The following is a 27,723-nucleotide window of genomic DNA, read 5'->3' as shown; positions in this document are numbered from 1 at the left end:
CTGTGTTAATTGTTTTAATAAAATTTTTATTATTATTATTATTATTATTATTATTATTATTATTATTATTATTATTTTGTTATTTCATATAGTTTCTGTTTCATATAGTATCATATCTGAATGCCTTAAACATGACACTGTTGTAGTTCATCTGTTCCAGAAAAAAGTTGGTGCAAATCCTGAAAGACAGGTTTCCTAATGTATCAAAAATGTATTGCTTCTCTGATTGAGCTGCATTTCAGACCAAGACCTAACAATTAAAGTAATTTTTTTTTCTAAGGATTTTTACGGACACAATAAAAATCATAAAAATATGAAAAGAAATCATGTAATAATCCATTTCAACTTATAACAACCAAAGGCTAATAGAGGATTGCAGCTTAATAAGGCGCCTCATAATAATAGACAAAATCCCACGGCTGAGTTCAAGATCAAGTGTTTTTGTCTGTTCTTCAGTGGTGTAGGTTTTTGCTGTGCAGTTGTTAGAAAAGAACACATTGATATCATGGCGAATCAGGTTTGGGTAAATCACCCAGATTCATTATATATATATATATATATATATATATATATATATATATAGAAAATATTTGTGGCTGTTTGTGAAAAACAACGATAGAAGATAAGTAAGATTGTGAAGGTAGCATACCGGCCGTACTTCGGTATGGATATCGGTTATCAAGACAAGAGTTTCTTGCCTCACATTATGTGTTGGTCTTGTGTTGAGCGATTAGAACAGTGAATGAAAGGTGTTAAGAAATCTATACTGTTCGCCACACCCATGGCTTGGAGATATCAGAGGGACCATAGCACTGACTACCACCTTTTTCTTGTGAAAATTAAAGGACACACCACAAAAACTAGGAAGAACATTGTGTATCCTGACTTTCTGTCAGCAATTAGACCTGTTGCACATGAACATTTTACCCATTCCTGTTCCACCTGACAAATGTGACAGTAGCTCCGACATGGAAGATGACGGTCAAACATTATCCGATGTTTATGTATCGGTAGGGACCACTGAAAACAATCATCAGTTTACACAGAGTGATTGTTTATAGAGCCCAATAAAAGAAGTCTAAAAGGAGTTCTTCACAACCGAAACACATTTCCATCTATCCCTGTAGCACATTCGGTAGTAATGAAAGAGTATGCAGTGTTCGTTGGAGAATGTGAAGTATGGTGAACATAAATGGCTTTTGTGTGGTGATTTCAAGGTTATTGGTCTATTGCTTGTGCTACAGACTGGTTACACAAAAATGCTGTGCTTCCTATGTTTATGGGACAGCAGGGCAAAATCCTATCTGTAGCCAACCAGAACTACGTTTGTTCCTGGTGAGGAAAATGTTCTCCATGTATTGTTAGTGGAACCTTCTAGTGTTTTACTTTCGCCCTTACACGTAAAGTTGAGGGTTATGAAACAATTCGTGAAAGCTTTGGACAAAAATGACACATGTTTCAAATACATTAGTGACAGGTATCTAAAACGAACACAAACTGAAGGAAGCAGTATTTACAGGGCCACACAAATACGGAAGTTGATGATAGATCCAGGTTTTGAGAATACGATGGGTGAAGTTGAATTGCTCGCGTAGACAAGTTTTAAAAATGTAGTGTTATTACACAAAACTGAGAACTATGAAGAGCTGGTCAGTGATATATTACTACACTTCCGACAATTGGGAAATAACTCGAGTGACTACGCACAAAGTGTAGCTTCACATTCATGTTACATACCAAGTACATGGGACAGTTCAGTGAAGAACACGGAGAGAGATTCCACTAGACTATTAAACTCATGGGGAAAAGATATTAGGGAAGGTGGAATATTAACATGCTTGCTTATTTTTGTTGGCTTCTGAAAAGGGAGTGAAGTTTTGCATGGCTTTGTTTCTGAACTAGCTTCATTTATTGATTTGTGTTTCGTGTGTAAGTATTTGTGTATGTTTGAGTAGCCATCATGTTACAAACCACTGAACTACTTTCATTTATATCTGTGTTTCATGTATATTTGCTCCTATAGTAATACCAAGTGTTTTAACGTATTTAGTATAGTACGTTTATAAATATTACTACTGACGCTACAAGTACTACAAACAACACCGATGGCGATTAAAGCATTGCAGAAATATGTTTAGATATTTAACATCACGGGTAAAATTGAAGTATTGATACGTAGGTGTTTCCATTTTTCTTTATGCAATAAATGTGTTAGGTCAGTCAATACAGGGCGTCATTTAGGGAGGCAGGGAGGGGCATTTGCCCCCCCCCAAGTTTGAGATTTATATAGATTTTATCAATAGAGTAGTAGTAGTAAATGAGTGAAAAACGCGAAATTTTACTTATATCGAGGGGTTTTGCCCCCCCAAGCAAAATCTGAAATGACGCTCCTGAGTCAATAAGGGATGATTTAGTGTGGAATAAGGAAAAAATGGTGGAAAGCTGGAAAACAAATTTTATTTTCTTTGTAAAAGTGTCCGTAACAACATACTAATTTCTCACCCCTCTACCACCCCGGATTTGGGCCGCCATCTTGGGAAAATGGCACTAAAAATTAGTTTTTTGTAAATATCTCGCATGGAATACATGCATTTTAGAGCAAAACATGTTATTACAAAAAATAATCTACATTAAATTCTGTACAAGAAATGTTCTCTTCATTTTTTTCCCTCTAGGGCGTTGGGTGCGCCGTTGGGTGCTATGGGTGTGGCTAATTATGCATTTATTTTTTCAGCATCGCTTTGTAGCAGAATCTTAACGAAAATTTTCTGATACTATTTTATTTTAGTGATTTTTTTTATAAAAATATAAATTAATATATTTTTAATTCATCGCAGGTGTGACTAAGAATAAGTAATCAGGTCTATTACATCATCTATGTTCAAGATGTCGTCAGCTAAAAGATGTTTTACCTGTGATACTTCTCAGTGAGGGCGTTACGTGTACAGTAACAGAAAAGAGACTGAAAACATTAGTAAACTGCAGTATTAAACTGAAAGATGAAGAGGAATGCCAACTTAAGGGACTGAAAGGTGTTACGGTTCATGTAAAATGTAGAAAAGTTTACACAAAAGCAAGAAGTAGCAAATGTTTGTTATAACGACGTACTTCATCACCTGCGCCGATAATCCTTAGGTCAGAATTACTAAGATTAATTTTCAAAAAGGCTGCCTGTGAACAATGTAGGTCAAATTAATTTTTAAAGAAAGACAAGAAAAAAAAAATGCGAGTGAGCGTAAGAGTGTACATCATGTTGAAATCATTTAAGTTAAAGTTTCTATTATGGAAGCAGACGACAGGAGAAATGACGACTAGGCCAAAGAACTTGGTATTAGGATTGGCAATGTTCATGATTTAGTTGCTGCTGAAGTCAGATACCATTTCTAGTGCATGAAAAAGTTCTACAATATTTCTTCTGGAATGAAACGAGGTGATTCGAAAGATAATGTTGTTTCAGATGCTATAGCTAATGCTTTCAACTACCTTGAAGCTAACAAGGAAGAGTGTCAATTTTCATTCAGTGAAGTTTTTCAAGATTATGATGATGCACTTCCAACTGAAAAAACAAAAAGAAATAAACTGACAGAAAAGTACTCACAAAATATTATTCTATCAACAAACAACTGATGGAAGATGGAGAAGGGTCGAAACTTGAAAGAGATCTGTCTCAGCATATAATGTACAGAATTCTAACGAAGGGAGAACGTGAAGATGATTCTAACTACCATACTTTCGATTAAGATGCACCACTAGTCCTACTTGCAATATCGATGAAAAGAATTTTGGTCTATCTGCTGCGATTATGGCGTAAGAAATTGTTATACTTTCCCATTTTGTGGTATTCTCTTTCTTGTTTTTCAAGATAATCGTGCCGAGAAGGAATGTAAATGTCCCAGGAATGAATGAATTAACTTCATTCAATAAATTACCTTCTGATGGATACTCATCAGTTTTGTAAACCTGGGATCTGATATCTTCAACAATTATTTGTCCGGCTGTCATTACGATTCTCAACTTTTCTTCGTCCGTATACTTCGTCCGTCATGTTGGCGATCGTACCATGCATTCGTGAGAATTTTATGTTCTGTATCACAGAAGCAAACTATAGTCTTTCTGTTTCTTGATAAAATAATATCTTGTGAGTTTTTTAAGTTGGCAGTGCATCATCATAATCTTAAAATTTCACTGAATGAAAATTGACACTCTTCCTTGTTAGCTTCAAGACAGTTGAAAGCATTAGTCATAGCATCTGAAACAACATTCTCTTTCGAATGACCCAGTTCATTCCAGGAGAAATATTGTGAACTTTTTCATGCATGAGAAATAGTATCTGGCTTCAGCAGCAATTAAATCATGAACATTGCCAATCCTAATACCAAGTTCTTTGGCCTAGTCGTCATTTCTTCTGTCGTCTGCTTCCATAATAGAAACTTGCACTCGAATGATTTCGACGTGATGTACACTCTTACACTCACTCACAAGTTTTTTTTTGTTTTTTTTTTTTTTTAACTCTGTTTCTTTAAAAAATAATTTGACTTGCATTGTCTACAGGCAAGCTTCTTGAAAATTAAATCTTAGTACTTCTGACCTAAGGATTATCGGCGTAGGTGATGAAGTACGTCGTTATAGCAAACCTTTGCTACTTCTTGCTTTTGTGTAAACTTTTCCACACTTTCATGAACCGTAACACCTTTCAGTCCCTTAAGTTGGCATTCCTTTCTATCTTTCAGTTTATACTGCAGTCTACTAATGTTTTCAGTCTCTTTTCTGTTACTATACACGTAACACAGAGAAGTATCACAAGTAAAACATCTTTTAGCTGACGACATCTTGAACATAGATGATGTAATAGACCTGATTACTTACTCTTAGTCACACCTACAATAAATGAAAATATATTAATTTATATTTCATAAAAAATCACTAAAACAAAATAGTATCAGAAAATTTTCGTTAAGATTCTGCTACAAAGCGATGCTGAAAAATAAATGCGTAATTAGCAACGCCTATAGCACCTAAACGTTGCATCCTAGAGAAAGAATGAAGAGAACACTTCTTGAAGAGAAGTTAATGTAGATTATTTTTTGTAATAACATGTTTTGCTCTAAGATGTATTCCATGCGAGATATTTACGAAAAACTAATTTTTGGTACCATTTTTCCAAGATGGCGGCCCAAATCTGGGGTGGTAGAGAGGCGCAAAATTAGTATGTTGTTACGGACACTTTTATAAAAAAAATAAAATTTGTGTCAGCTTCCCACCATTTTTTCCCCCTTATTCCACCCTTCACAGACTGGTCTATGTATATAGATTTCAACACTTATATTTCTAATTTATCTGTAGGTTAAAAAATGAATGTGCTACAGAAAAAGTAATTACATTTTGGAAATCTACGCAAATTTTCAGTTTAAAATCACCCTGAATATTTATTTTGTTTCAAATTTTGTATATATCTTTAAAAAACTACACGAATTTCGTAATTTCCCCGTGTTTGGCGTTTTTTCTGAAGAAACCTGTGTTAGTGTAAAACGAAGTTCATTTTCGTAATCAGCATCCTCTAGTTATACAAAAATAAAAGAAAAATTTATATCATCAGAAACAACTTCTCGAGTATTTGACGAGTGGGAAGATATCTGATCGATAGTTCATCGATTTCGCCTAAATCTGCACTGATAATCATCTGACAATTTCATCTGCATCTGGGATTAAATCTTGCTAACAGAATGTTTGAAAGAATTTTATAGGATGTTAACAGAAGAGAGTACTAGAATGTAATAAGTTGTTGTGGGAACGATGAGCATTATATTTTGTAATATTAGACACTAGTTATTGTAATAGTATTGGTGAAAGAAAAAGAAACTGCTAACTCTTTCAGTGAAAATATTTCATCATTATATTTGTTTTGTTCTTTTCAGATGCACCTGCATCAGAGCAAGAGGACTTATTTATACGTAAACTAAGGCAATGTTGTGTGAGTTTTGATTTTATGGACCCAGTATCAGACCTGAAAGGGAAAGAAATTAAACGAGCAACTTTAAATGAGTTAGTGGATTACATCACCGCAGGAAGAGGTGTTTTAACTGAAGCCGTATATCCAGAAATAACAAAAATGGTAAACGAAATATGTTTCTATATTTGTTATAAGTAACAAAACTAATTGAAACAGTTGTAACTTCAAAAAAATGTTGATGGGAAGTTAAAGAGTTGGTAAAAGAAAGGCAATATAGAAATGTTTCTTCGACGTAATTAAGATCTACGTGCTGTTAATTCCCTTAAACGACTCATAAATAATGTAATCTACCGTGAAGGCGACGGTATTTTCAGGTTGACAATAATTTTGTTATTTCATATAGTTTCTCTGTCTACATACCTCGTCCCACCTGTATGGAAGTTTCTCAATCTTTACTGTAGAATGTCATTCCAGGGTGTACATTTTTCATGTAAGAAATTTTAAAGGGAAAGTGAGGTGTAGTCTGTGAAAGCAGCAGCATATAAATATCATGGGTGATTAAAATCTTCCCAATCAATCTCTGCTATTTTCTGCTTCGTCGTTAGATAAACATTAGGTTTTTCATTCTCATACAACAAAATGTTTCATTCTCATACACCTTTTCTATTCGCTACAGTTGACCGTTTTTCGTTTGAATGCCCCATTTAAGGCTTCCAACTGGAAACCTTTGTCAGAATTGATTGTCTCGTTTGCTTTAGTAACTCTTAATGAAATTGTCTTAGCATACCCCACCATATTAACAAAAAAACAATTCTTTGGAGTTAAACTTTGTCTTGGTGAAGAACGGACCGCCTTAGTTGAAAGTAAGCTCTTTATTACGGAGAACATCGTTATGAATCACGGAAAGTTGTTCAGAGCGTGGTGTTTATCTTCAAGCGGTAGGTTTCTCTTTGTAAATTTCTTAAAGCGTTTCCTGGATGTACAGTCCTGGCCGTAGAGGCCTTACGGCCTGTTAAAAAAGCGAAGTCCAAAAATAAACCTTGTTTCACTTCCAGTTACTACCGCTTGTGAAATAAATATCTGTGTACTTAAGTGATTTGAAATGTGAGAATACCCGCGAAAGGACATAATAATAGTGATAAAATATTAACTATTTTTATCCCGATAATCTTAATATCGCTTTCATTGTGTACTAGTGTTCATGTTACCTTTTCATATATAGTTTTCTGGACTACACAATAAATGTTCAGTATCCAAGTAATGTATTTCTTTTATATGATTGTTGACATTACATGCACCTCTTACATTGTTGTGTGTACGACATTTACTAGTTTGGAATATTAGTCTCTCCATGTTTTAAGATTCAGCACGTCGACATTTTTTTTGTTTGTTTGTTGTTTGTTTGTTTGTTTAATTATGAGTATTAAAGTGTCCAATTGTCCTACCACTCAGGATATTGTGATTCTTGTTTTCTTTTAACACATTAGGTTCCCGAACAAAGATTACGTTGACCCAAGGTATGTAATAGCTACTACTCTTCCAGGCCAGATCATAATTTTAAGATTACCAGGAATAACTGAGTTCGACACTTCTTCAGCGTTCCTTTTCCTAAAGACTGGGAAGTAGTAAACGATCACATTATATAGCGGTCACAGAATCGTGAATCTTCTGCTCTGCAATTTTAAAATTTTCTTCAGCATTGTTTTTGTTTACTTGTAAGTTGTAATGCTGCCAAATAAGAGAGAGAAATTTTACCTAAGGAAACCAACATTTAAAATCACATTTTCTGTTTCAATATTCCATGTTTTGGTTACGAAAATCTTGTCGAAACGAAAATTCAGATTTAAAAATTTCTTTCAAAGTGGCAGACTGTTGTGTTGAAAATTAAGGTTTTAAATTGTTGATGTGCTGTATTTAAAGAGTCAAGTGTGTCCAAGAAAGCTAATGGGGATTTCCACCAAAATACGGATTTAATATTTAAATTGAAGAATAAATGTAAAACAGTGATATTTCCCGTGAAATATTTCTCCAAAACCTTTTCAATATTTGGAGATATCAAGGAAAGAAGTGCCGTCGGAGTTCTCTAGAAGAAAAAAAAAAAACTCTTAATTTTATTGATCCACGTCATAAGTATCCCTTGCAATCGATGCCTGCCTTTATTCAGTATAGTGTGCAAGACTGCATAACTATATCTTCATACTGTACGATACTGTAGGCAACTGTATCTATATAGTTAGGGAAGAAGGATTTCCAGAAACTGATCCATTGCAATTCCAATTACTGCGGAGCGTAAATAAAAAAAAATTACGAAGCGTACTAAAACAGGTATATTGTGTACATTTACGCACACCAAGAACCTCTTATTTAATTATTATCAGTCTTATTTATTTGGTCTCTGTAGGGGGGCCGCTGTGGCTCAGAGATCGGCCATTCTCCTCTGGTTCGGTCCCAGCTCACGTCAAGTGAGCCTTGTGGTGGACAGATAGTGTGTGCGTGAATTTCTCGCTTCCTCCCACTGTCTTCATTCCACCATTTCATTCATTTTCATCATCACAGTTTCTTACACGACATAATCGATGGACGTAAAACTGCAAGATTTAATTTAATTTAATTTTTTCCAATCTCGAAAAGGTATTTAAGGACAATATTTTTTGTTTGATTTATGAATTACATTAATTTCACAAGAACTTAGGATATAAAATTTACTGATTTGACGAGAGTTTACGATATAAAATTTACATAAATTTCAAATTTAAAACATGTGCGTGGTATCAAATTGAAATAGTGGGGGCGCGCTGGCTCAGTGGTAGAGCGTTCACCTCCGGTGTTGGGGTCCCGAGTTCGATCCCAGCCCCCGATAAGTGAACTTTGTGGTGGACAAACACCTTGCTCGTGGGTTTTCTCGGGGTTCTCCCGTTTCCTCCCACTTTCTTCGTTCCACCATTTCACTCATGTCTCATCGCCACCGTCTCCTTTAGCCTAACCGGCATAACCGTGGGACGTAAAACTTAAAAATTTCATTTCATTTTTCATTTCAAATTGAAAGAGTGTATTCTTCTCTTACACTTTATTTATAGTATAAATTGATATATACTAGTAGTAATTGTGGTCTTTATGAATTAAATTACGTTCCATGAAGTAAGAGCTTTAAGTAGAAGCCAATGGAAGTTAATGGTGGTTGTGCAAAACTAATTTGTTAACAAATGATTCTTAATAAATTTGATTCGTAATTTTACAGTTTGCATCTGAAATAATTAAATATTGCATACAGTGAGGAGGTTCAGTAACAAGTATAGTAACATAATTTAGCCTGTCTCTGTAATCGCAAAATTAGGACGACATAGTGTACTCTATCAAACTTACGTAATTTAGTCATAGTCGCTCTATTAAAATTTTTTACACCAATAGTTACTTTGCTTTAACATAGGAGATAGAAAGAAAACCATTATGTGTGCAGTTTTGCTATATGTCCTCAGATAAATAAAACAAATCGTACCCTCTCTATTTGTTCTATATTCAGATAACTCCTTAGACTTCTGGTAGACTCCTATACGCCACACATCATTTCCGCAAAACAGCGCGAAGTCGTTTTCAGTGGGCGGTACTTTCACAGTACATTTACTTTGTTAATGTTGCATATATAAAAGAAATATTTATTTATTTATTCCGCACGCTGTACTTTTAAATTAAAATTTAAAATATAAGTGGAAACTCATTCATCTAATATATTATTGCCGTTTATCATTAATACACATTATCAGACATGTAAAAAAAATAAGTAAATAAATAAAAAATTTAACCTACTATAATCCACAATACTTACCTACTTTTCATTCTATCGTCTTTACCTTGATCACAGTGGCGTTCTTAGTTCAATCCGATATAAACGTAAAACCTTCTTTAGAATAAGTCAAAGCACAGCATAAACAGCGTTTTCTGTTTATGGTGAAGTAGGATTTGAGGTGATAATTGAGAGTATAAGCTCATAGAAATTTAAAGTAAATAAATAACTTTTCCATGGCATCCATGGCATTTTCTATTTATGGTGAAGTAGCACGTGAGGTGTTAATGGAGGGCAAAACCTCATGAAGGTTTTGTCATATTCCAAAGATGCAATCTGAGAACAGCTTACTAGGCGCAAATAACCAGGCGATAGTACGATTCATGCTATCACAAGACAGCAAGCATAACGAGGTCTGTGGTTCCTATTTTTTCCAAGACAGTAGTAATATGCTGCTGTTATTCTGCGTAATATTTTAACAGGAGTGAATCATACTCATCGTACGGTATGTACTATATAATATAACGGACGAAAAGATACAGAGCTAATCACGGCAGACATACGAACCGATCACACTATTTGTTGTACAATCACATGCTGTTTTGCTGTATGAACTCAGGAAAACAGCGAGAATGCAGAACATACTCTTCAGATGCTGATACAACTTACAAACCTTTTCTTTCTGTTAATGCTTTGCATTCTGTTCCATCATAATTAGTGATTTGATACTATGATTTGAAGTTGCCTTGTACCAACCTTTTATAATGGTGACCAGACAGGTGTTTCGTTGTATTCTCTTTGAATTTTTACTCTGCATTAAAATGTTTGTCTGTGTGTCTGAATGTGTCAGTATCTATAATTTTGTATCGGACTTTATTTCTTCTTTTTCCTTTGTTTCTAGATAGCAGCTAATTTGTTCCGGACACTACCGCCCAGCGAATATGCTGATTTCGATCCAGAAGAGGATGATCCATGTCTAGAAGCGTCTTGGCCTCATATGCAGGTTCGTTTTAACATAATAAGGTAAACAGTCCTCATAGGGTTAAGTAGATTATAATGTAATGGTACTTCTTGATTTGAATGGAACTTTTTAATGCATACGATATTTTACCACATAATATGGTGCAGGGAATGGAATTCTTTCATAGAACTTCTTTGAAGGAGATGCCGAATAAAATTCAGTATGATATAGTATGTACATTTTCATTACCGTTCATCACATTCGTTCTCTTGCTGTTAAATGAATGTTGTAAATCTTCTTCCCTGGCTGCATCACATAGTGTGTGCTCACACTATTCCCCTAGAGCTTCTTACCAAAGGTTTCAGCACACACAGTACACTGACATAAGTAAATAGACATCTGAAAAATGAGTGTGGCCATTTCTGTTCACCACTGCACAGAAGGCAACATTCCTGATGCTGGAGTTAGTACTTGGTGGCACTCCCTTTTGGTAACATGTAAAGGTTCAGCTATACGTGACATGGTATTCATTAAATCAATGGTTCCCAACCATCTTGATTGATGATGCATTTTATTGAATGCCCACGACATCACGACATACTTGCTTGATTTTTTTCATTAATAATGTAAACTATAATAGTGTAAGACAGATTCTAGAAAGTAGTAATTTTACTACTAAAGTCACAACTGAGTACTCGGAGTATACTAAAAGAAGTACTACAGAGTGTTGTTGCTGCCACACAGTGGTCGGAATAGCAAAGAAAGCTGGACAAAACCCCAAAAATGAACTCTATCACTGAAACGAACGTCTATAGGGTTATTTCGTTTCAAATCATACAACGGGTGCCCATCAATCATTTTGAATTCTTATGAAGAAAATATATATTAAAGATGGACATGGCCAGAATACAAAAACAAAATAGTTTTGCTCTCTAAAGATTTGATACAGTGTTGCGACCACGTAAAATATCACCAGATTTAGTTACTTTTGCAGCAAAGTGAGGAGTTGACGTTTTGAAGCTATTATTAAGAAAGAACAAGAAGTGCTAGAAACCTTTTTGGTTGTTTATTTTATACTATGTTTTTAACTCTTCCAAACCATCAAACAGAGACATTAAAGGTGTAACATAAACTAAAAAAAAAAGTTGAACTTGGACAAAATTTTGTTGTGCACATATTTCGGATATTTCCAGTGCGTAAATGAAAACCTATAAAATTTGTCTTATGCTAGAAATAAATATTATGGAAACATGACATTACAGTAAGAATATTATTTTCTACCTATCTCTACACCACAAGTGAGTATTTAGCACGAAAAAAGTGAAACTTTCAGAATTGGACTAGTTTTAAAAATTAATATCTCAAAAATTTCATCTTGAATTATCATGAAAATTACACCAAACATTCACACAACATTGTTCTTCAATCCTGTAAGGACAGACTTGGTATTATTTTTCTCTGAAGAGAGAGAGAAATTTTTATATTGCACTTTACACAAGTTGTGAAATAATAGTAAAATAGTGAACAAAATGTGAGATTGGCAGCACTGCTTTTGATTTAAATTCCACATCCAAGATGATGTATCACCATAGTAACAATGTAAGTATAGACCAAAAACAATTCCAGTAAAATCTAGTGTCAAAAATACCTAACTGGTAAACAATTGAATCATGAAAGAGGTCTGTCATGCTCACATTCACCGCATTCAAAGAGAGGTTGTTGCTTCTGAGAAATGATCAAGTACATCAACAAGTGATACTTTGGTTTTGCACTTTGATTTTGCAGAGAACTGGATGGTTGTGTTGCAGGAAGGGATTCAAAGTTATCATTGGCAAAGATCCCAAATCTCAATATTCACATGTGTTGGATACTTTCATGGTACCTCATATAGGTTTGCAGTAGTCAGTGATGACTTGGTTCATGATAGTGCACATGCACTATATGCTGTCCAGTTGAGGATGGGTGAAATATTGCACTGTGTAATGGGCACGCGTTTTCTACCGTGGTATTTGTATCTGGTACTGCAGCTTCCCATTTCAAAAACAGATTTTAGTTATTTGAGCTACAATCCATGAGTGACAACGTTACAAAGAAATGGCTATTTTCAGCAACTGGGCACGAAGAAAGAGAAAAAAAGAAAAGAAAAGAAAACACGTGATGGGGTAGGCGGTTTAGTGAAACACTGTGCAACTAAATTTAATCTGTAACATGAGCCTATTGCAATTAAGAGATGCAAGAAGACTCGTTGAACTGTGTCTACATTCATGAAGAATAAATTACTGTCTTGTATACTGTCGAAGAATATCGTTCAAGTAAAAGGAGAGAGTGGGTGAATGTGAAACTGGTGACTGGAATTAAGTCCAGCCACTTGTGGGTTGCATCACATGAAATTTCCGTTGCCCGAACAGCTGCTCATAGAAAGTAACCTGTTATTTTCAGTGTCGTAACCAAACCTCATTATACTGTAATGGATTTGAGTGTGCGTGATTTTGTATGCTGTGTATTAGACAAACAGTGGTGGATGAAACAAATAACGCACGTATCACTCGAACCGGAAGAGATAGATCTCTCTCATGACTTCACATGGTCCTGCAACTGGTTTGAAATGGCCTTCTGTGCAAAATGTCTTTACAATTCACTACTGAAGATGGATTCTCCTATTCCCACTGGGCGCTCTGCTCGTGTGCACAAATTTCCAGCAACCCAACTAAAGTTTACAGAAGACGTTTTTGCACAAGTGCAATACACTGGTGAGTGCTTACGTAAAATAAGTCTTTGTGATTACTGAACCTGTTCTTTGTCAATACATCTACTTACATTGTTACTATGGTGATATATAACACCTTGGAAGTGGAATTTAAATCAAAAGCAGTGTTGCCAATCTCACATTTTGTTCACTATTTTACTATTATTTCACAACTTGTATAAGATGCAATATAAAAATTTCTCTCTCTCTTCGCAGAAAAATAATACCAAGTTTGTCTTTTACAGGATTGAAGAACAATGTTGTGTGAATGTTTTGGGCATTTTTAATGAAAATTCAAGATGGGGTTTTTGAGATATTGATTTTTGAAAATAGTCCAATTTTGAAATTTTCACTTTTTTCATACTAAATCTCACTTGTGGTGTAGAGATAGGTAGAAAATAATATTCTTTCTGTAATGTCGTCTTTCCATAGTATTTATTCCTAGAATAAAACAAATCTTATGTATTCGTTTAGGCACTGCAAATATCCGAAATGTGTGCACAACAAAGTTCTGTCTAAGTTCAAAAATTTTTTTTACAGTGTATGTTACACCTCTAATGTCTCTGTTTGGTATGGTTTGGAAGAGTAAAAACGTAGTATAAAATAAAAAACCAAAAAGGTTTCTAACACTTCTTGTTCTTTCTTAATAATACCTTCAAAATGTCAACTCCTCACTTTGCTGCAAAAGTAACTAAACCTGGTGATTTTTTTAAGTGGTCGCAACACTGTGTCAAATCTTCAGAGAGCAAAACTATTTTGTTTTTGTATTCTGACTATGTCCATCTTTTATATATGTATTTTTCATAAGCAAATGGTCGTGGTACACATTTGGCTATCACGTGTACAATTTAAAATGAAATGGGCCTATAGTCTTTTAGTATGGAAATGCCCATTCTATATAGAACAGATCTGTGTTTTATCCTGGCATCACTCGTTCATGAAAAAACACCTATTGAAAGTGAATAATTGGCCGTCCTTGTAAAAAATGCTTTTCGTGTGAGGTAGTATGACGGAACTGTTACTCTTGAGTACGTTGATAGTTATGACATGTTAAATATTGGTATTATTGATTAGAACAATAGCAAACTTTTAAGGTCAATTGCAGGCCTCTGAGGCACTTCGTATGCACGCTGGAGGCATTTTTACAACACTATATTCAAAATTAGTGCTTTGCTATATATTTGTAGACTTTTAAAATTTTCCTAGCGAATCCAAGGTTTCATTCTCATTTTAATATTTTCTATGGTCTCTCAATGATTTTTGTTAGAATTACCTGCTACTACCTGCTCCCTGTGTCTTCTTGCCACCTAGCCAAGTCTTCGCGCACATGGTAAAACACTGGAGGATTTACTATGCCCGTAGCTCCTCCCCCAATAGAGATGCTAAGTGAGGAAGCTCAGAAGTCTGGAAACAGACTTCCGCTGGTATTACGAGAAATCTTGCCGGGAAAAGTCTAGGAAAGATATAAACTTAGACTTGCTACACATTTTTTGTCATCGTCTGACCCGATAATTTCGTCGCCCAGACTTAGTATGCTTAGAGTCATAACAATATGCTGACTGAAATGCTACAATTTTTAAATAGCCATCGCCAATCTTATGTTTGGGCACCAGAAACTTTTGAAAGTGATTAATTTCAGATCGAATTTGGTTATTTTTATGGTTCTTGATTGGACAAGTCCCACTGTTTTGTTTTCAGATATGCGTGTTGCGGGATAGTTTCGTTTGTGTAACTCTCTTACACGGACTGACTGTTGGTTAATTTCATTGTTCATGCTTATATGTAGTTTTTCGTTACTGTCCAATCATGGTTTATCTTGTTTATAATGAGATGTTCTCTGCAATTTTAATAACATTACCAGAAGTTCTAAGTTAATATTTTTCTAACGACCGAAGATGGTCTCTCTAAACCTGATTTTGAAATGTCGACTTTTTTGCCACCTACATAGGCAACCCGCATCACTGACCATAAACTGTAAATTATTGTTCATATTACAGCAGAACACTCGAAACTAGCCTAATATTCTTTCAAAAACTAACACATCGACAAAACCACGGTTTCAATACGCCTGCATATAGTTTCGCCGCATTTTTTCGTCATTCCGACCACTGTGTGCCGCTGGGAACGTTGATTAGTAATCTTGGGGCCATGGATAAACGACTATTTTTTCTGGAAGAGAAAAAACTTTCCTCTACCCCCTGTGGCTTAGCAACCGCAAACTTCACTGGGGTTCGCGAAGGCGTCAATACTGCCAGATTTCTAAACTGAACTAACGAAGGTTTCATTTTTTAAAAGGATCCTCTTTCCTCCAGAATGACATTTAAAAAAAAGCGAAGAGTGTAAATGCCTCTAAGTGGGTAAATTATTCATTGTCAATTCCTGCAAGAGTCTTCGGTGCTACAACATACAACTTAAATCAGGTAGTAGGCTTTTTTTCTCTAGAGTTTTATAGTTTTCCGGATTTTGCAAACCATAATAAAATGAATCACATTCTTGTAAATTTAAACATGATATTTTTGAAATATGTATATATAAAGGGGGGGGGGGAAGAGAAAGACAGTTTGACTTAGGTCTTCTTCATCCATGAATGAGCATGAGCAGTAACACATATAAAGAAGTTAGTTAAAACAGTTTTTTCTACTGTTTTGAAAATTAAAGAAACGAATAGAAAGAAGAAAAAAATCTTAGCTTAAAATGCTTTCTCAATAAACTTCGTTCCTTATAGAAAGATTCAATTGATTGTTTATAGCCAACAATAGTTCACTGGCGCAAATCCCGGAGGTATGAGGGGGACATGTCTTCCAATCTTGGAACTGGGGGACTCTCTCTTCCAATAATCCGTGTGATGGTTTGTGAAGACATGCGAGACTAACTATGAACTTCCTTATCCCATCAGAACATTACGTCATCTGTTACATAGTATGGGGTTTTCGTATAAATCAGTGTCATGAAAAAGGGCGAAATGTGAGTCCAATGAAGTTATTACTTAGAGATACCGTTGTCTCGAAGAAATTAAAGCTTACCGTTCCGCGAGATACTGTGATGTATACCTAGACGAAACTTGGTACGATAGCAACGCATGCCGAATCAAAAATTGGTCCGACGACTCTTGACAATTGCACAGTTGCAGCTTCGGACAAAAATGGGGAAAGGATCGTTCTTATGCACTTTAGTGGCCGATTTGCTTTTGTAGGTAGTTCTTTATTTATAACTCACAAGAAGATGTCTGATGCTCCTCCTGTCGATTATCATAGGACAATAAACGCAGAAATTTTCGAGCATTGGTTTGAAAACTCCATACTAAAACGCTTAGAGGAGGTATCTTCTATATATTTGTATACTACCCCTTCCCATAGTCGTGTAATTCATCCGAAGCCTAATACTTCGTGGAGAAAAGAAACTATTCTTAATTATATGCTAATCTACAATAGTGCCATATCTAGTCCGGTCCCGATGATACCTGTTCTCCAAATTATTGATGAATAACTGCCTGTGAACGGAAAAAGAAAAAGGTATGCAATTAGACGAACGGCAGCATCATAAGATTACCTCCGTATCATTGCGTAGTTAACCCAATTGAAATGGTGTGGTCACAATTAAAACGGACCGTAGCACCCCACAGGGGCGGATGCAGGACTTACTTCAGGGGGGGGGTTGTAATACTGCTACTTAGAGCTACTTTTAAGAGCTCCAAACTCTGGAATGGGTTTTATTTATATATAAAATAAGAAAGTTACATTTTCTGGGGGGGGGGGCGATTGTCCCCCTGGATCCGCTATTGGCATCCCAAAAGATGAAAGGCGAACCCGTACCAAAACTGGTGTCTTTATTAAATAGTGCTTTCAACAGAATTAGAGTTGACGAGGATATTGAAGACAGTTACAGAAATTTTCAATCAACTCAAGTAGAGTTTTAGTGAAAATAACAGATTCGCCAACAGACGATTCTGACTTAGATCAGGAGTAGCACTTTTCCAGGGAAGACAGTACTCCAAAGTTTTTAATATTCTCTTATTTCCGTAGGTCATGTACATTATAAAATTTGTGGTTGGTCACTATTCAATTAAATTTTTTCTTGTTCAAAATATTTGTATTCACGAATGGGCGAACATATAATTGCATGTTTTTACAGAATTTCCCATTTAAAAATAATTTCCCTATTTATTTTTGCGTTAATTAAAATATTGATAAATTTTATTGCAAGTTTTTAATTTGTAATATGATAACGCTTTTTCTTGTAGAAGAATTCACATACAGTTAGAGTAATAGTGCCAGTTTTATTTTATTACCATTGGTAATACAATATATTTCTTTTATCCTTTATGATTCATTACCCGAAAATAACATAGAATCAAAGTTACCTGATATATAACCAACAAAGAAGTGAAAATTTCAGGAGGGCTGAAAGTAGTCGAAGACGAACTAATCCTAGCTGAAGATTTGATTTTGAAGTGAACATTGGCTAAGAAACCTGGGCAATATGTATCTTTAAGTAATGCTAATTATTTAACACCTATTCCAATAAAGCACTTAAATTTCTTATTGTTAAACGTAAAAATTTACCAAGATTACTTTTAAAAGTCAAGAATATGAAATTATTGAACAAGATGGATTTTTTTTTCTTTTTTTTAAATTTTAAGACTAGGTGAAAAAGAATTCTTTGAGAATCGAGACAAGACTTCTTCATACTTAACAAGACGTCTCTTCTCGTGGGCAGTACTAATCAAGATCGAGTTAATTTGTTTCCGCGCGTCCCTGTTGGGATAATATACAATAAATCTAAACAACATTTCTTTAATATCGCCTATTTATTGGCTTCAATGATAAGAACCATAAACCCAGCCCAAGCCACTAAGCTTAGGATACGTTTTCATGTAAGGCATTTGCAAGCAATTGAATTATATTGATTTTAATATAATAGTAAAATATTTACATACAAGTCATCATTTTCACAATAGCCTGTTTTAAATTTTATTTTAACTTTAGTTTATTAGCGGCTTTATCAACCAGGTGCTAATCAAATTGCAATTTTCTGATATTTTGCACTAATGTTTGTTTTTAATTACCTGGGATTTTTTTCTTCAATAAAACTAAAATTATAGGTGTAATATTATAGAAAATTACTCTACTTCCCCTTCTCAGCAATGGAATTTTTAAAATAAAATAACTTCAAGGATTCGTGAGATACTCTATTCTTAGCAAAAGCTATTTGAATCCTCTTTTACTCCCCTATAAGACATACTTCTAAACAATCTATTCTTAGTTCTTGATTTTGTGACAAAGGAACATACTTACAAATTCATGTTTCTATCTATAATAATTTGACTTAGTTATTGATGAGTAAGTCATTTTAATCTTGTTTATATAATAGTGTATATATCTTTCTTTTTTTCTTTTTTTTTTTTAAGAAAAAGAATGATTCGTGTTGAGTTTTGATATTTTAACCCGATTTGAATTATGTTGTAGGCAATGGATCACATAACATTTTTCTTAGATCATTTTTTACTACACAATTCACGCGTCAATACGTTTCTACTACAGCTTTCTCTATGGCTTTCTCTAGAAGAGAAGAACATATGAAGTCCAGATATTTTCAAGAAAAAAATGTGACAACCTTGTCCTTCAGCACGTGCGGAAAAGACTTTTGTGGTCACTTGTGGTTATGCTTGCGGAAGGGGCTCTTTCTTACGAAGGGTATGGGTAAGGGCCGTTTATCGCTTGCCCCGTGTATATAGTTTGTTTCTAATTGATTTTAACTAATTAAGTATCTCATGATTTTTAAATCTTAAAATTTCGCGACACTGGTTGGGAACCTTTGGCTTTAAGTCATCGATGACATGCTATAATAGGTAACAATGTGAGCGATGATGAAAATCATGTAAATTTATAGGAATTAATTAGCATCGAGCTAGTGCGGTTGACATTACTGATTTTATATCTGGTGGTAACCGCAATTTACAATGCAATCAGCGAATGGAACATGTTCTGTGCATTTTCAGAAAACGAGCTGGGGATCCCAGTCAGTCGGGAGGAAGTATGTTGTTGAATATCACCATGTGAAAATCAACATGAACCGTACAATTGTGGATGATTTTTCTTCACGCGTTTAAACGGGGTGTTCTCCACATGAACAGTGAATTTTGGCCACGAGCGAATGGACGCACCATACACCGATTGTTTGTCAATTTTTTTAAATACTAGCGTCCGTGAACAATAGTAGTTTTGATGAGATAGCCGCATCGGTGTTCTGAGGAATGCCGTAGAGTGGTACCTTCGGATAATGTTCATACAATTACAGACGAGTTAGGCATATACTATTGCTGTTGGGTGATTCCGCGGAATCGATAAGGTAAGAAAGTTGGAGTCTGCGTGTTACGTCAGTAGATACAAGCTAGTAAGAGTCGCCATCTGGAAGTGTGCATTTCTCTGGGTATATGGAAGAACCGAGCAAGTTTGTTGATTAGATTGTTACTTTGGATGAAAAATAAATCTGCTAGAAGTATCGTAAACTATGATGACAGTGGTTGGTTGGATCATAACCAACGTCCAGAACAGTTTCCAAAACGACCCCTCCACCCGCAGAAGGTATTGTTACTAGTAAGATTGTCTGTGGTTATCCATCATATTTTTCTTCATCGAGGGAGAACACTTATTGCAGACAGTTATAATGCCAGGGTTCCCACTCAACTGTAAAAGTATTGCAACTATGAGTAAGCCGTGGATTTGGTATACCATGAGAAAAACCTTAAATAAGCCATGAATTACGTTATTAAACCTTGAAATAAAAAAAAAAAAAAAAAAAAAAAAAAATAGTAGAAGAAATTTATGAGAAGCAACCTCGGGTTATTCTAATTGTCGTTGTGCGATCAGTAAAGTTTATTTTATGTTTATACTCCTTCGATAATGAAATTCAATAATTTTTTGACTGAATTCGATCCTTTAGTTTGAGTGGGAACCCTGAATGCAGAATTCTGTGAAATGCACAGCAAACTTGTTTGCAGGCATGAAGCAAAAGTGAGTGAACATGTCACCAAGTTAGATGACAATACACGTCAACATGTTGGTTAAAGAACGGTCAAAGCTACTGCACAAACTTGCTACAATAATGCACAGTATAACTCAGAACTCTTGGAAAACTAATGACTGAATAATCTGGAACAACAATTTTCTACACAATTTCCACCTGTAAACAGTCTATATCTAATCAATAGGCATCAGCCCTTTCCACAAAGATATCAGAGCCACCTGTTGGGAAAAAGCGGAATTAAGGACGGCAGTAATAATAGTGCAAAAAAAAGCATTAAGTAGCACCAAGCAACAATTTGAGACTCGATTCGATATTGTAGATTCGACATAATTATTTTGATATTAAAATATATTTCAATGTTTCTGTAAATTTCTGGAGTGTTGGAGTTATTTTGTTTCAGACTATATATATCCAGGGTGCTAAAAAATTATTTGAACAAACTTCTGGAGTTGATTCGTGACACCGAAACCACCAAAGAATTTTGGTCAGTGAGGGATAGTTTTGGCGATATAAGGTGCCGAAAGCGTGGGAAAATGAACTTCAAAAGGTTGTAATTAAAAAATAATGCAACATAGATTGCGGTTTAGAACATAGCTCTCGAAGTCATACCTATTCGATTGAAAAGTGTGTGTTGCAAACCTTCGCAAGATGTGTGCGGGGGATTCCGCAAAGGAACGTAGGGATGACTTGCCAGGTTATAGGGAATCCCTAAGTTCCTTTGGGGAATACCTCGTACACATCTTCCAGAGATTTGAAACATACACTTTTCAATCGAACAGGTATGACTTCGAGTGTCATGTTCTAAACCGCACTCTACGTTGCATTGTTTTTGAATCACAACCCTCGGAAGTAAATTTTCCCACGCTTTCAACACATTATATCGCCGAAACTATCCCTCACTGACCAAAGTTCCATAGGACATTTTTTTGCAGGTTTCGGTGTCGGAAATCAGCTCTCGAAGTTTATTCAAATAGTTTCTTACCAAACACACACACACCTCTGTTTGTCTACCCTACAAAAGGCGTATGCGAGCTGCGCCATAGGAAAACCGAGTATGCACTCATATCTGCTTTATTAATGGAGCTATTTTCCTGATACACTCCCAAAAGTTGCGTCATCGATAAAGCTACATTTCCAGAGGCACCAGAATGCAGTATCTCGACCTTGACTGGATACGTAGAAGTGAGCACTCAAACCAACTGGGCATTTGCAAAACGAGTAAATGTAACAAACGAAGACACCAACAAACAAACAAAGATATTGTGTGTAAAATGTGTAAAATGCGAGTTCAGTGAGTAAATTTGAGCAATGCAATTACAGCAATTGCTTTAAACACTAATTAACTTTGTAACAAATGAAACACATGGATTAATGCTGATGACTTTCTTGGGTCCTCCAATTTCCTTCCACATTTCCTTTCCACCAATTATTTCATAATCATTCACTCTCATTAATCACACGTCTGTTATAAGCAATAGAGTATAAGCAAGGGATGTAAAACTAGAAATTTCATTTCATTTCGAATGGAATAGCGCATTGATTCAGTCCCACGGAGAAGTTAGTTTGTGGTAGACAACATCGTTTCCATGGGTTATCTCGGAGTACTCCCATTTCCTTCCACATTCACATTCCACTAATTCTTCCATCATCATTCACTTGCTTTAGTCATCGCCTCCCTTAACCTAACGGTCACAATCGTGGGACGTTAAACTGTAAGATTTCATTTCATTTTGAAATGGAATGGCGAGACTTTCTGCACCGAGGCTGTATGAGACTGAGACCTATAGTTCAAGGTGGAATCCGAACCACTATAATAGTTCAGATTTTATAATTGCTTCCATGAGACAATGTGACCAAAGAGACACATGCCAGCTACAAAGCCGGCGGGAAAAGAATATTATATGCCTACAAGAAACACCGAAACAAGATACATCATTCATACCAGGTGGGAGACCCGGATTCCCGGCGGGAGCTCATGTGATTCGGATTCCATTTTAATCAGTAGGTCCCGTCTCATATAGCCTCGCTGCTGAAAGGGACGTTAAACAGAAAATCAACTTAACTCAACTATTCGTACCATCGAATTTAATTTTTTCGTTATAACGTCGAAAATGAAGTACTAAACGGCAAGAATACTGCAAAACAAAATATAATATAAAACAATAAAACGAAACAGGCAGTAAGTTTAAAATTGACAAGGGAGGGATTTTAAAACGTTAAGACATTATCATGTTACTTGCATTAACACTTAGCATTAACACACAAATATACTATTATACTATTGAACTAATAAACTATTAGTTCATACACTATGACTAATATACTATTGAACGTCGTAATCTTGTATCACTTAAAATTTTTGTTGCTCTGGAATATTATAATATATTTGTCTAATCGAATCAATTTATCTATTTTACTATTTTATCCGTAGTAATTATGAAACAAACCATAGCTTATGCTAATACGCAAAGTTTTCAATTTTAATGCGAATGGTTAGCAATAATCTGTGCCTTCACTTTTTTGACAACTTTTTATATCCGTCTGTCTTTACATATTTACAGTACTCCTACAGATTTTTTTTTTACTTCGATCTCTCCATGAAACCCATATATATTTGCTCCCAAGGGATTCAACTGTTAATTTAATGAGAGAATAGCGAGACCATTGGAATCCAAAATTAATGACCAACAAAACTTTATCCCTGGCTTCTACATGTGCACCATTGTTCTCTCGGTTTTCTGTCCTACCGGTTTGCTTCAAAGACTCACTGCCCTTACGAACTATTGCGAAACTCAAATGCTACTAAATGATTCATATAAGCGTTATATAACTACCTATGAGATTTCGTAATTGACTTCCCAACTTCAGGGAACAAAACCTAATTGCAACATTCTATTCATTAATAATAATAATTATTATAATAGTAACAGTAATAATAATAATATTAATTTGTAACTCTGTTACTGCTCAACTACTGACATTTGCGCTAGCCATTTGATAGACATATACTTTCAGTTGAGTTGATTTTGAGTTTAACATCCCTTTAAGCAGCGAAGCTATATGAAACGGGACCTACTGATTAACGTGGAATCCGACCCACATGAGCTCCTGCCGAGAATCGAACCCGGGTCACCCACTCCAAAGGCGAGCACAATAACCGCTTAGCCACCAAGAAGCTCATAGGCATATTTGTTTTCGGTGTAGTTTTCATTTCTCTATTGCAAAATAACTCAATTCGTTATATATTGGCGCACTGTATTTATATATACATAAATGTACTACCTCAGTCTCTTGAATCATTACAGGATAAAATTAATGTCAAATTTGCAGTACCTAGACAAAATCCTATTTTTCAATATAATCCTCCTGTTGCGTCATTACATACTTCAATATCACCACCACAACTAGAGAAAGAAGATCAGAAGTCTAACCTCAACGTCGTAGAATCTCCACACCAGCAGAAAATTCCTGTTTAAAACGATTTTTCTTTCCTGGCCAATAAAATGGCAGAGCCCTATTTAATAGTTGAACAAACCAGTTTGCATAACCAAAATAGAAAGAGGAATTAAGGGAATAAGCGATGAAACAAAAAATATTAGAACAGGGTGAAGTATAGAGGAAAACAGGGAACATCACAAAACCTCCAACAAAATCCACAACAGAAGATCAAATACTGGACTTCGCAATATGCAGAAAGCGTAGGTACTGTCCTTCAACCTATTTTAAACGTCCAAAAAGCGAATAGGGCCGACCCTTGTTCAGGAGTCAAAGATCAAGCAATTCTAATGACAGAAGAAAGCCTATAAATAGTCACTAAATTACGCAGACGAACAGTGCTACTGAAAACCGGATCCCGCATTTCCATCTGGCCTTTCGAATATTTACTTCCTGATGTTCAATTAATACCACATAAAACAGCGGTTAAAGGGATATGAAATAAAATTATTACCTTGAAATATGTAGCAATGGTATCATTCAAAGTTGGGAAATGACTTTCTCTCATTACTTTCGTATGAGGAAGAAATCATGTATTCCAGTTTATTTTTAGTTTAGACTTGCTTAAGCGCTTATGTTACAACCGATTTAACAAATAATCTTATATCTCTATTTAAAAATCATAAGAAGCCAACATTACCAGAAAAGAACCAGGAAAACATTTTATCACAACACACGACTCATATACTTAGACGAAGACAAGCTTGCTCTTTTATCGACAAACGCATTACGTTAGTTCAACTTTTCCATGCATTTATTCCGGTAATAGCATAAAGACAGATTGAAGATTATACATCTTTCTTCGGATCGTTTCTCTACGACTTCCTTGACAAGGTAAACAACATGACGTAATTTCCAATCCAAATAATTATCTTGTAACTTTAAGGAAAAATACGTCAGTGGTGGACCTTGTGGCATGCCAGGATTAATCTTTTCCAGCAATGAAAGCGTACAAAATAAAAGAAAATAAAAATTGTACAGGAAAACAGGAGATTGTCATTTCTTTGAAGTATAGATAAAATTTTTCAAAATTGATGTTTTTGATATTAATCCTAATTTAAACCAGTGGCAGAAACAGGCCATTCATGAGTTATTATACAAATATAAAAATGTTTTTATACACTCTGGACGGAATTGGACATTATAGGGGCTACAATCACAAAATAAGAATCCCTAAATCGGCAGTGTTCTCCAAATCTTGCTCCATCCGAAAAACCGCTGATACATGATCTTCAAGGTCAATCCCACAAGAAAATCTTACAAAATTCTCATATGCGTGATGGGTCATTAAACTACGACGCAAGCTCTCTTAATTGCAACTAGGATGATTTTACATTGATTAACGAATAAGATCTTTTGCCGATGGCATCGTGCTGGGAGGCTACAGTTTTCAAAAATAGCTATCGGAATTTTATTTTAAAAATTAAAAGTTTTGTGCTTCACCTAAGACAAATTTGTTTTACTCAGAGCTGAATGCTTTCGGATATTTAGTATCAGGCAATTCTATTAAAATCTCTGCAAGAAAGCCAAAAATACAGAATTCAAGATTCCACCAAAAGTGAATTTTGCAAAGTTTTACGGACTTATGTTCCTACTTACTGGCACGTATAAAGGATTTTGCCATGAAAATAGAACCTTTTTAAAAATGTTTAAACAACAATATTTGTACTTTTCAAATAATCTTGTGGATTATGTTCCTGGTATGAGGGCTGTAAGGTTCCGTACCTCAGGTGTAAGCAACTACTATAAAGTATGCTTCATTAACGAGCACGTGTTTTCTATTCAAAATATAATCACCAACAGACGGTGGAAGGATGATACCAGAAAGACGCAAAGTTGGTTCCGAAGGAAATCGAAGATGGCCAACCCTCTCCTCACTAACTTTCTTTTCAGAGGACAGCCATAAAAGAAGACCTCAAGTGGACAGAAGAATAAGTTCCAGTGCTGATCGCTAACCTTCCTAAACTATTCCTGAAATCGTTTTGTGTTAAGATTTCCTTAAATCCAACTTCTGAAGCCGTAATAGGCAAAGGAATATTTCTATAACTACCTGCCCCGGAGCACGTATAAGCAGAGACATACAACTATACTATCTTCTAAAACTACGATAAGTAAGAAAGATATCCTTTAAATCACCACCCTAGGCCGCTGTAGGATAGAAGATTTTACCTTTTAATCTTAAGCTACTTATCACCATCGACTTCGGTAGAGGCAAAAGCATTACAGCTTAGCCGCAAGATGTTGCTACTGTCGTTTCAACCATAACACCGATCTGAAAATAAGCTAGCAATTATTTATTTCAAACTAATTTACGGCTTTAAACTTGCTCCAGAGGCATATTGAAACGTGTGTCGCATGGATATTCACTGAACCCTCAGATATTTACGAACCCGACTATCTGTCCGCAAACTTGATTCGTGTTGCAAGATGATACACTAGACCTACCTGTGAAGACCCACAATGTTCAACTTCATTAGAGGTTAAGGAAAAGGGGGATACTTCTTGTTTGTCGTCTGCAGCGAATCCATGTTCTCCACATATGACCGAGAAATGAGAATCTTCTCGTCCATCAACTAGTAAAGAGCTCTCCATTAGTGAACAGTTATAATCATTGACGGAAAATCGCAAGAGACGTTTAGCGTCACGCACCAGAAGAACTGAGTAGACCGCGATACCATATAAGAGGCGAATTGAAAGAAAAAGTGACTTTAGCAAATGAAGTAGCAAAGTAAGGTCACAAGAAGCTAATGAACCACTACACAGACAACGAGAAAATATTAACAGGAAAGCCCAACTAAATGTATAATTTGTGGTGAAACGTTCAATGAAGGCTGGGTGCACTGTGAATCCTGCGATGGCTGGGTTCATGGAACCACCTCAATTGAATCAACAGATATCCATCACACGTTACCACTGTTAGCTTCGTGGATAGGTTTTCTTATTGTTCCTTCTACGTGTAGAATATGATGTTTTTCAAACATCTTACGTGTTCGTTAGTGCTCGCCAATATTCCAAATATGTTAAATTTAGCGATCTGTATTGCCATTTGTTTATTTCATTATTTTAACATTTATGTCGATATGTTCAGTTTGTTAATAAAGTTCACATTCCATATTTCAGGCATATTTCGGGGCAATTTTACATCTTTTTACCAAGAGGCAATTCAATGTGTTAAAATGTCTTAGGCTACCTCCTTACCCTATAAAAATGTAAACTAATATTCACATGTTTATATTTCCAGGTTTACTTTCGGAAAATGCTTAGCACTCTTGAGTTAGGTACTAATTTGTGCAAAACAACAAGTTGGACACCAGTCAAGTCCCCTCCTGAAATTTGGGGAGGCAGTGCTCCCTTACACCACCCTTCCGTCTTGTTACGGCACTACGAGTTTTATGAATCCTGATGCAGGGACGACCATGTTTTCAATGATTTTGTATCCATTCAGCACAGGCTGCTAGTATAGAACATATAATTAGGCCCAAATCAATAATACAGTGAGAGCAGCTAGATTCACTTCTTCCACTCTTGAATAAAATTCACAAAACATGGCTACTTCCCTTTCCAGTAATGTTACATGATTTGCTATATATGTGCGATGTGCATTGTTAAATCAATGTACAAAAGCATTTTTCCTCGCTACAAGTGAATGTCGCAATAGATCAACGAAGGATACAAATATCTACCAAGACAAACTACATAAAATCAATAGATTTCGTTCTGAAACAATCACAGGAAAATATGGATGTTATCAATATGGTTGTTTA

General features: G+C 35.4%; 1 protein-coding gene across 4 annotated transcripts in view; it reads left to right on the top strand.

Moving 5' to 3' along the window:
- Positions 1 to 27,723, top strand: part of wdb (serine/threonine-protein phosphatase regulatory subunit widerborst) — a 426,118-nt gene that overhangs the window by 162,998 nt on the left and 235,397 nt on the right. For all 4 annotated transcript variants that reach the window (XM_081731142.1, XM_081731143.1, XM_081731140.1 and 1 more), the window contains exons 2-3: positions 5,916 to 6,112; positions 10,633 to 10,734. In XM_081731142.1, the coding sequence (XP_081587268.1) occupies positions 5,916 to 6,112; positions 10,633 to 10,734 (299 nt within the window). The remainder of the gene's footprint in view (positions 1 to 5,915; positions 6,113 to 10,632; positions 10,735 to 27,723) is intronic.

The sequence above is a fragment of the Thermobia domestica genome, chromosome 11 (assembly GCF_964235325.1).
Source record: "Thermobia domestica chromosome 11, izTheDome1.hap1.1, whole genome shotgun sequence".
In the NCBI taxonomy this organism is placed as follows: Eukaryota; Metazoa; Arthropoda; class Insecta; order Zygentoma; family Lepismatidae; genus Thermobia; species Thermobia domestica.
The sequence above is the reverse complement of the archived record's forward strand: the minus strand, read 5'-3'. Positions and strand labels throughout refer to the sequence as shown.